This window comes from Vigna unguiculata, chromosome 10 (genome assembly GCF_004118075.2).
Source record: "Vigna unguiculata cultivar IT97K-499-35 chromosome 10, ASM411807v1, whole genome shotgun sequence".
Lineage (NCBI taxonomy): Eukaryota > Viridiplantae > Streptophyta > Magnoliopsida > Fabales > Fabaceae > Vigna > Vigna unguiculata.
The window spans coordinates 6659883-6671337 of NC_040288.1; the positions used below are offsets into that span (position 1 = coordinate 6659883).

At 30.7% G+C, this 11455-nt stretch overlaps 1 protein-coding gene across 1 annotated transcript; it reads left to right on the plus strand.

Annotated features, from left to right (window-relative positions):
* Nucleotides 1-343: 343 nt before the first annotated feature.
* On the plus strand, nt 344-4805 carry LOC114166543 (ethylene-responsive transcription factor-like protein At4g13040). Its single transcript, XM_028051291.1, has 7 exons — nt 344-391; nt 1108-1230; nt 1358-1437; nt 2405-2489; nt 3327-3507; nt 4283-4404; nt 4517-4805. Exons 2-7 carry the CDS (start codon nt 1188-1190, stop codon nt 4633-4635), a joined length of 630 nt encoding a protein of 209 aa, XP_027907092.1. The 5' UTR covers nt 344-391; nt 1108-1187; the 3' UTR covers nt 4636-4805.
* Nucleotides 4806-11455: the final 6650 nt, after the last annotated feature.

The following is an 11455-nucleotide window of genomic DNA, read 5'->3' on the forward strand; positions in this document are numbered from 1 at the left end:
TTTACAAATTAAGATGAAAAAAGGAAATAGGTAACATATCATAAAAAACTGCTAAGAAAATCATAATCAGAGAAATAATCTAATATAACATATTCTCCTGAATATAATAAGGGAAATCTCTCACCCATTATCTAAAAAGGGTTAATATAGTAAATTTATCATGTTTCTCAAACTCCTAACAACCTTATACCTATTTGGTTGTTTTAAAAGGGACATCACAGTCATTCAAAAATTGGATCAAAACCTTGTACACAGAACTTTCTCTCTTCATGTAATCACTTCACTACCCTTCCTTTATAAATAAGTCACACTACAGAGGCTGTGGAGAAAAAGCACACACCAAACATCAAGGTGAGGGTTGATGGTAGATGTATCTGTAACAACAATTTACGTAAATCTTCATCACCTTTTCCTTCAAAAGTTGGTGCAAACGAATTTTCTTATTTTGCCTACAATGATTTCTTTTCATTGTTTTGAAATTTCTCTCTTGGCTTAGTGGGTTTTCTCTTGGATTTTTGTCTTGACCTACGTGTGAATGTCTGCTATGGTTTGTTCTGTGTGTGTGGTCAATTGGGTTTTGGTGGAAAAGGTGTTTGGTTCATGGGTTGACCCAAAGCAGAGAATTCTGAGTTCGCGCAGATGAGATGATGTTTGTGTGGATGAATTATTTTATTATTTTTTGTTTCTACCAAATTAATATTATTGTGGCGTATATTAATTAATTCTGGGAATTTTACTCTGTCATGCTTTATTTTCTTCTGCAGTTTTTTGGTTTATGTCTTTGGGAAGAGTTTAGTGTTGATGTGTTTTTCATGGGCTAGTTGTACTTTGTGAGATGGTATGATTGGATTACTGATTTTCCTGATTACACATATAAAGGTTGTAGTGGTGGTTAAAAATGTATGGTGATGATCATGGTTTCTCTGCATTCTTATAGGTCTGTTTTTGTATGGGTTTGTCCAAGATGGCCTAAAGATGAAAGACATCTTCATTTTGATTGCATTTGCATTCTGGGATGCCTTTCTTGATGTTTATTCAATGTCTTTGTTCTCCTATGTTTATGTTCCTATTTGTTTTCTCTCTGAGAATGTTTTATTTGTCTTGCAGGTTCTCCTTCAGTATTGAAGAGGGATTGGTACTGCTATCAGTGTCCTCTAGAAAATTTGGTTGGTAGATTGAAACTAACAATGGTAAGTCTGAGAAGACGGAGGCTGCTGGGACTATGTTCAGGTGAATGTTTTATAAAATATTTCATTTAATTTGGTTTATGTCTTTTTATTTTAGTCTTGAGTTTGCTTTTGTAGCTTTGAGTTTGCTAAAATTGACATTATTTACTAATTTGATTCAAACTTTGTAGGGAATAGTTCATTTGTCACTCCCCTTCCTCTTTACTGTGAGCATCTGAGTGCTACTGAAGTTTCAGGTCAGCAAGTTCAAGTAAGTGAACAATCTAATTTTTCTGATATGACTCACTTCTCCAATCCTCTAGGAACTAATGAATGATTGTATATTTCTGTTTTGGTGCTTTTTTTATTTCCTGTAATGGTAGTATCTGAGGTTTTTGGTCCTCTTGTATTTAATGTGATAACTCTTTTTCTGTTAATATTATGTACTTCATTAATTTTATATTTTGGTATATGTGAAATTGAGGCATAATTTAAACATCATTTATGTCATTTTCTATAATTGAAAATGTTTAAATATGTTTCACCACTATTCATTGATATAGGGTTTTTACTTTCCACTTTTCCTACAATAGTTTTGTATCAAGATTCAACAAGCACAAATCATTTGTTTATAAAATTTTCATTTATGCCTCCACATAGTTGTTTTCGGTTTACAAGAAAGGAGTTTCTCCTGTTAAGTAATAGCAGTGAAAGATAACTTGGACAAAACTAAATTGAAAAGTGATCTCCTAACATTTTTCTGTTGTCATCTCCATTTGGCTGAATGAATTGAATAACTCCTTTTTTCTAGCATTGGTTATTTGCACTTCATGCATTGCATATTGCATAAAAAGGCACAAAAATAGGTTCACACTGAATTTGATTGAACATATAATAAACTTTCAGTCATAGGCATCTGGTTTTCAACAAAGTCCACTAAATCCTATGAAAATTTCTGTTGGTGGAAAAAATCAATGTTACTAGTTACTTGTGATGGTAAAAGTATTCACTACAAGAAAGAGGAATAAAAGGATTGTTTCTGTTTGTTTATACTGTGCTTGTTCTTTACATCTGGGTTTACTTAAATCCTAAAATTTGCAACATACTATTGTTTAATAGTAAAATCTAGATGAAATTATCCATTGATTGATGAAATTAAACGTTTATTCTATCTTTTCTTTCAAATTTTTTTAATTGAGAAACTTATAATAAACAACACTTCTGTTTGTGTTTCCTAGAACACTGTTGTGAAAGATGAACCGGGATCATCTAATGCATCTGGTTCCAACTTGTCCAAAGAGGAGTCTAGTCAACAAAGCCTAGGTTTGGTTTCCTAGACATATTATTCTTTTTGTTATATCTGATCTATTTTGTTTTGTAACTGGAAAGTCAACCTAGTAAGAGATGTTCTGCTTACAAAATGTTTGTAGTGCTTCTTCCCCTTTTATTTTTTGCTATTTTTTCTGTTAGAGTATTATTCACTGATTCTATACAGTATGAACTGCAACAAGAAAAGTATAATGGGAAAAATCATGAATAGAAGTTGGTAAGGAATAAAACTTACACAATGCTACCTTTGTTGTAATAAAGAAAAAGTGACACTCTTAGTTTGTAGGAGTTAGTAATCAGTCTTATCATAGAATGCACACAAGGTCTATCTTTTACTTATATGAGAAGGAGATGTGTTTGTCATTTTTTGTTCTGATTTGATATCATTTTACATCACTAGTCTAATTTTATCTTAGATTGTGGTCTGTCTTTCTTATCGAACCTTGTTTATGACAATGTTTTCAGATACAAATACTGAACAAGATTATTTAATAATGTTTTATTGGAACATCTGCAACTTCTTGGTTAATTCTTCATCTAATTAATTGAGCCTTTAAACATTAATTTCATTTAGTATATATTTTCTTCACTGAAGTCCATTATAGAATATAATTTTGCATAAAACTCTTAATTGATTGACCTTGAATGTTGTGCTGTGCAATGCAAATGGTACCTGCAATCATGGGTTAATTGAAAAGGTAGGAACTGTATGCTGTTTTGATCATAACATGAAATGGTCATTTAGTTTACTTTCTTTATATCTGATTTGATTTCAAATTGTCAGAGTTTTATCTTTTTTTAACTATAACTTACTGAAAAAGCATATATCAGGACCACCTGTTAAACGCAGAAAGCAACATTTAAGGAAACATGCTCATGATCAAGAACCATGTTTTATGAGGGGGGTCTATTACAAAAACATGAAGTGGCAGGCAGCCATAAAAGTAGACAAGAAACAGATCCATTTAGGAACAGTTGAGTCACAAGAAGAAGCTGCTCATTTATATGACAGGTATTGTTTTGAATTGTACCATATTAACACTAAGAATGGTCTTTTTAGATAACTTCTGAGTCATACTCATTTACAGAATATGCATTTCTTACAGTGGTATTGTGCTTGATAAACTGTCAAACTTTGGTATTCATTTGCTTACTTATTCAACCTTAGACAACTTACCGTGTCACAAGAAACTCACAATAATAATCTGAACATTTTAGATATTCAATTTTTATTATTGAACCTTCTACCATATACTAATTTTTTTCTTGATTAACACTCGTAGAATTGTAGTGACCTTTAATTACTCTTTTTACAGCACAATTCATTTCTGTTTTTGAGTAGTAACATTGCATTGGGAGAAGGATTATTGTGCTATCCAATAGAGTTATCTAGATTCCTCTGCATGTATAATCTATTCGTATGAGGCTATTTCTTTTAATGGAGTTTAAAAGCCATTTGCTGTGGCAAGTATGTGTATTATAGTAATTCTACATTCTCTATACTTATAAAGTCTTGTGAAGATTTAAACATTCAGTTATGTTGTTCTGCATTAGCAAGATGATTCAGAGTCTTTAACTATGTTATTTTGCAGCCCCCAATTTTATATTAAACTTTGTTACATATATGTAAAGTTCACTATCTGCAGTAGAAGTCTCAGCATGTTTGAGATTTTAATATCTTCAATGAACATGAACTAGCAAAATAGTATTAAATCTATGCATTGCAGAATTTTACTATTGTTTCATTGTACTAACTGAGCTACTACTTTGTGATCTATTTCTCTAAGGGCTGCTTTCATGTGTGGAAGAGAACCCAATTTTGAGCTTCAGGAAGAGGAGAAAATGGAATTGTGTAAACTAAAATGGGAAGATTTCTTAGCAATGACTAGACAAGCAATTATCAGCAAAAGTAATTTTCTTCCCTTTCAATTATTTTATATATATATATATATATATATATATATATTTATGTATTTTTAGTCTTAACTTTTAACAGTTGTTCCATACAAAATGTTCAACAGAGCATAAGAGAAAACATAGTCCTGAAGCAAAAGATGTCAATATGGAAGTTTCAGTGCATTCTGATGATAGGAAAGTAGTAAATCTAAACCAGCAAACAACAGTCTCCAAAGATCTCTGAGTTAGGTGGGAAGGATAATTCGGTTTTAAGAATTTAGATTTAACTTTTAGATTACTTTTCAATTTCATTAACGAAAAAATTGTACATGGCACAGTTCATAGCTATTTGCTTCCTTGTAATGGAGGATGAAGATTCGTTTATGTTTTATACACAACATTCTTTTTTCTTTTTGAACTGTTATTAATTCTCATTCTAGATAAATAAATCTTTAGACATATTTTTAGGCATGCCTTTTATTACACAGTAAACAACTCACATCCACTAAGAACAAAACTGATCCACTAAGAACAAAACTGAAGAACTCTCTTTATGAAATAAACAGAAAAATTGAAAAATAAATAAAAGCAATTCTTTTTACTTTCTCTTAAACCCAAAGAATTTATTCATATATTAAATTAAAAAGTAATAATCAAAATCAAATAGAACAAAATCACTTATTATATATTGTTGTATATTTAAAGTTATTTTTACTGGGATCTAGAGCGTGAATTTTAAGACAAGTGACAAATTCAAGTGGTGGTTAGAGTAGTCTTGATGGAGAATATCCACTTGCAATATACTTTATGACGTATAAGTCGGTAAGAGAGTTTTAAGATCTATAAATATATAAGAGTAGAATAGTGAGTATAAATCAGATTATACTCCTTAAGAAAATATCATGTGTATTTATAGGTTTCTAGGCCCATGAAATATATTATAAAATTTGAGAATATTAGATAATATCAACAAATAATCAAATAATAAAATCTTAATGTATGTGTCATAAAATAACAATAACAAAAATATACCACTTACTATATTAACCATATATTTTTGTTGATATATGGTATAAAAGGAAATTTATGACATCAATATATTATATAATTAAACTATTAAGATTTCACCATATATCATGTTAATATACGGTGATAAAACCAACAAATATTTATGTTAATATTATTTAACCACCTTAGGCCAATAATGTTGAATGAGCCTTGTTAGGCCATGTTCTTTAGTGTATTTGTTGGGTTGGGTAAGTATACAAACCCCCCAAGCTCGGGAGTTTGATTGGCAGGTGGAACGAACTCGTTGCGATTATAATGGGCCCTTTGGCTGAGTTGTAGTCAGCTTTGTGCTTGCAGGTGGATTGAGTTGTTGTGATTGTAGGTGACCTTTTGGCTCGAGCTGTAGTCGATTTCATGCTTGTAGGTGGATTAAGTTGTTGCGACTGTAGGTGATTGTCTTTGATTGTAATGTAGTCGGTTTATTGATGCAAGTGTCGTCTTAGGTATTTTGAACTGCCATTTTAGGTAGCTTTTTGTGCTCTTGTTTAAGTAGACTTTGTATGTGCTATCGTCTTAGGCATGTTTTGCATGTGCTGCCGTCTTAGGAAGACTTTGTATGTTATGTCGTCTTAGGCAGGTTTTATATGTGTTGTCATCTTAGGTAGGTTTTACATGTGTTGTCATCTTAGATAGGCTTTATATGTGCCAAAAACTTGTTACAATATTGACAACTATACCAAATCGTACAAGTAATAAAGTGGATAAGTCCAGATATCGTTTTCCCAAGAGACTTGTGTAACACTCAACAACTCTTGCAATTTACACTTAATTGGACAACAAAGTTCACAAAAATACAAAGAAACTATTTTTGTATTTTTATCAAAAGTTGTTGTGCAACATAAATTTAACATAAAATATTTACAATTTTCAAGATTAGATTTCATTCACTTCATTCTCATGCATTCTTAGATATCTCAATTCTAATTTGATGTCAAAATCAACTCACAAATATACCCAAATCTATTCCAAGTGACATTGAATGTATGATAACTATCAAGTTCCAATCCCTTGAATCCTTAACAAGCAATCATGCATCAAGTTTAAGAGTTTTAAGATTACTAATGAATCAAGTTCTATGTATAGATACAATAATCCATTAGGTATTTAACTTTAGTTATAGGTTCCAAAGATATTTCCCAAAAGAACCAACAATCAAGCCATAGGTGATTAAGTCATAACAAGCATTAAGCATAGAAATCAAATACTAACAATGAATTGGAAAAAATATATGTATTAACATCGCAAAATACACAAGAAATCATATTATTACATTTAATACCAAAAAATAGGTTTAATTCTCAATGGTGGAGAACGTGTTTACAAGATTGAAGAATAAGGAAGAAATTGAAACCATAGGATCTCTCCCAAGGTCCTTAGTAACTGCTCCATGATCTTATCTTTCCTAACGAGAGTTTTCCTCATACCCTTACTACAAACTTTCCAATAGAAATCCTAAAAATGATTTTACATTCTTAGCCATGACATTAACACTCCGCTAGAGAATATCATTCGTACTTTATCCTCTCTCACTTGAGTTTCTCGTTGTACCTTGTTATAGAGTCAATCATTTATTGATCTATTAGCATTTTCAGGCATGAAAGATTTTGTGGTCATCTTGATTTAGACCAATTTATAAGTTATCATCATTGTGAACTTCATCAAAACTCCATCTCTGAGTTGGTATATTAGACTTTCTTTTAAGAATCGAGTTGTTGTCTATTTGATGGAAAATGTCAAGTTCTGATGAGAGAGATTAAGAGAGGAGAAACACACCACATAAAGGAAGTTATTTTTAATTCAAGTTTATGTATTATTTTTATTGTGTTTGAGATAGTTTTGAAATGATTTTCCATCCAAACATATATATTGCTCTTAATGCTTTTAAAATAGTTTTCTGATGACCTTTTAATTTGAGCTATGCATTGTTTTTTTAATTTGTTCCTCATGCTTAATAACATTGAGGTTAAATAATTTCATTGGTCCTCATTCTCATATGGAAATCTCAAGTAGGTTTCATTCTTTTAATTTGTCTCAATTTGGTCCTTATTTTGGAAAGTTTGTTATAATTAGGTCCTTTTTGTTACTAATAACAACGTTTCAGCTTGTTTTTTTTTTTAATTTTTATTTTTTTATAATTAAAAAAATGTTATGTGTCAAATTCACATTGTGCCACGTGGCAGAGGCAATATGATGTGGCCGTGACAGTGCCACGTGTCATTGTTTAATGTGAAAATTTTCAATTTAGTCCATATATTTGTTATTTTGTCATAATTTGGTCCTAATTTTTTTTAAAATTGCATCAATTTCATCCCTATTCAAATTGAGACAAAATTTAACTTATATATAAATATCACAATGATATTTTTAACAACATTAAGTATATATTTTAGGGTTAAGTATGTTTTTAGTCCCTGAACTTTAATCCAAAATTGGAATTCGTCCCTGGCCGAAACTTTGATAAATTTTGGTCCCTAAATTTTAAAAATGAATGAATATAGTCCTTTTAACCCAATTTTGTTAACTTTTTTCTTAGGTTTCAAACGCATTTCTCAGTAAATATTGAGTCAAAAATGTGTCAAATGGCGTAAACAACTCCAATATTAACATGAAACACATTTGACACGTTAAAAAAAGTCAACGTAATTGGGTTAAAAGGACTATATTCATTCATTTTTAAAGTTTAGGGACCAAAATTTATCAAAGTTTCGACCAAGGACGAATTCCAATTTTTGGCCAAAATTCAGGGACTAAAAACATACTTAACCCTATATTTTACATCGAACTTTATTTAAATATTGTTTCAAATATGTATATATAAATAATTTCTAGACAAATGTTAGAGTTGATTTAAAAATAACAACTTCATAAATTGAAATGTAAAATTTTAATTAAATATATTTATTCTAAATTTTTATAAAATTGTTTTAAAATTTTATATTTGAATTTATAAAATTGTTATTTTTAAAGTAACTCTAACATTTATCTATACATTATATATATATATATTTTAAACTAAATTTAAATAAAGTTCAATGTAAAATATAAATTTAAATAAACTTAATTTCATTAAAAATATCAATTATAATAAAAATATCATTGTAAAATTTATATAAAAAATAAATTTGGCTTCAATTTGGATAGAGATGAAATTGCTTCAATTTTAAAAAATTGGAACCAAATTGATGCAAAATAACAAATACAGATACTACATTGCAAATTTTCACGTTCAATAGTGACACATGACACTGCTACATCACACAACCTCTGCCATGTGGCACAATGTCAGTTTGACACGTGACAATTTTTTTTAAATTATTAAAAAATTAAAAAAATTAAAAAAAACTAGGAGTTGACACGTGACACATAATTCATGACTTGTTATTATATTACTAACGAAAATCACCTAATTAAAATAAAATTTTCAAAATAAAAACTAAATTAAAATAAATAAAAGTAATGAAATCTACTTAAAATTTCTCAATAAAATGGGATCGATATAATTATTTAACCTAACATTGACTCTCTTATTAATATTTATTATCCCATCGAGACCCAAAGTATTTGGTTTTTTATTCATTAAGAAATCTGATCAATAGAATTAAGATACACTAACGTCAACAATGTGGTGAATTTTTTTTTCAAAATAGCACGGTTTCCTTTTTATTTTCCCACATAGCATACTCTGCCTAATATTTATAGCAATAGCACAATTTTGAAATTGGGTTTGGTTTCTGGAGAACCGAATTCTAACCTTCATTTACGTTGAATATGACTTGAAAACCAGTTACAATTCAGTTTCTGGAAACCGAATTCTGAATTGAATTTTTTTTTTTATTTTTAATTTTCATTTTTATTAAAATTAAAAGATTTTTTTTAATTTTTAATTTTTAATTAAAAAGGAAGGAAAAAGTATTTTAAAATGTAATAACTGATTTAATATTTTGAAATAATTAAATATTTTGAAATAATTAAATATTTTAAAATATATACATTTATATTTTTAAATAAATTAAGTTTTTTATTATTTCACATGTAATATATACATAAATTAAAAATTATATTTTAAAAATAAAGGAATAAATAATCGATCGAAAATTATTTGTTAAAAGGAAAAAAATATTTAATTGTACAATAATTTAAACTAAAATAATTATTTAAAAAACAGTTAATTATTTAAAACTTCACACGTCAAATTTTAATATCAAATATTAACTACAAATCATCCATGCCTAATTTATAAACTTTCAACAACAACAAAATGATAATCAAATCAATTTATTTTACAATATAATTTTGCAATCAAATATTTTTTTCCTTCACCAACAACTTTTCAATCAATTATTTATTACTTTTGAACCTGTAATTTTTAATAATATATACATTACATTTCAAATAATAATAAACTTAATTTATTTTGAAATATAATTATAAATTTTTCAATATTTAATTGTTTTAAAGAATTACATCTGTAACATCCCAAAAACTGGATAATCTCAGATTAATAAAACGTCACATACATGAATGTTCAGAGACTATAGAGTTTGGAGTATGAAGGTACACCGAACACCAAACATACCCATTTTACATAAAAAAGGCCCCACACGGTCCAAAACAAAGTACACAGGTGAAAAATAGTAGTTCTAGGTCTTGTACAGACAAGACCATCATAATTAATAAAACTCCTTCCGCGATGGGCCCCACAGTGGGCCCAATACCCGTCCATAACCATCAAGCTGCAGCATTCCTACTATCATTGCCACTGTCAGGGGTTCTCACATCTGCTCACATCAATAAAATTGATGATCATCGCAAAGGAGGAAAACCACGCACAACCATATAAACAAGCGAAAGGGTAAGCTAGAGCACAAGATTTGTACGTCATAACACACAACGTCCAATCACATAGTCAAGCATAAATAATGAAAAACCACACAGGAGATACCAAACCATTTAAAACTTCAATACTAGACAATCCGGATACGCATAATGAGGCACCACCACAAAACAGTGGAATTATGTCCTAACAGTGAGGCGTCACCACGAGGCCTTCGTGGAATTACACATTTACAAGAGGCACCACCACATGGCCTTTGTGGAATTACGTCCTGGCCGTGAGGCACCACCACGTTATCCTCATGGAATTACGTCTTGTTGTTGAGGCACCACCATGACCTCTCACCTCGAGATTCGTGGAATTAAGTCCAATAGATGAGGCACTACCATGGATTCCCCCTAGGAGGGCCCATGGAATTACGTCCATTAAATGGGGCACCACCATAAGCTCTCCCTACAAGAGCCATGGAATTACGTCCTACTCACACTTTGTACGTGTTTCACCAACCAATCAGAAAGTTCCCATAATATCAACATCATGCATAAACAACAATTCATACATCTCATGCTTCCCAATTCATACAGTAAGCAACCATATCAGTGGGCCATTCACATCGTAGTACAAAACCTGCCCCAGCCTCGCTCAGGCTAGAAGACCTCGCTCAAGCGAGAGATCCTCTCGCTTAAGCGAGCCCCTCCTCGCCTAGGCGAGAGCTCGAGCCTTTAAACAGCGGCCCCTACGGATTCCTGCTTAGGTGAGTACCTTTTTGCCTAGGCGAGATCACGCTTCGCTAAAAAAAGAAATCCAGTCGCCTGGGCGATAGTTTGCACATATAAGCCTGGGCGAGCCTCTGTTAGTCTCGCCTGGGCGAGACACGCTCACTTGGGCGAGAAAAATAGTGCTCACCACTGTTCACTCGCGAAAACACAGAATGCGACACCAAAAGAAATCATGCTTTCACCAATATCACACAATCAACCACGATCATACATCACACATATGATTCAGACCCAGAAGCATACAAAAATTACAGATAACTACAAACTCAAGCTTCCCTTACTTGGAAAGGGTTTAACAGAGGATTCTGACACCACAGTAGTGAGTACATCAGCTCCAAGAACAATTTAAGGAGTTGGAAAACAGTGGAACCATTTAAAATAGG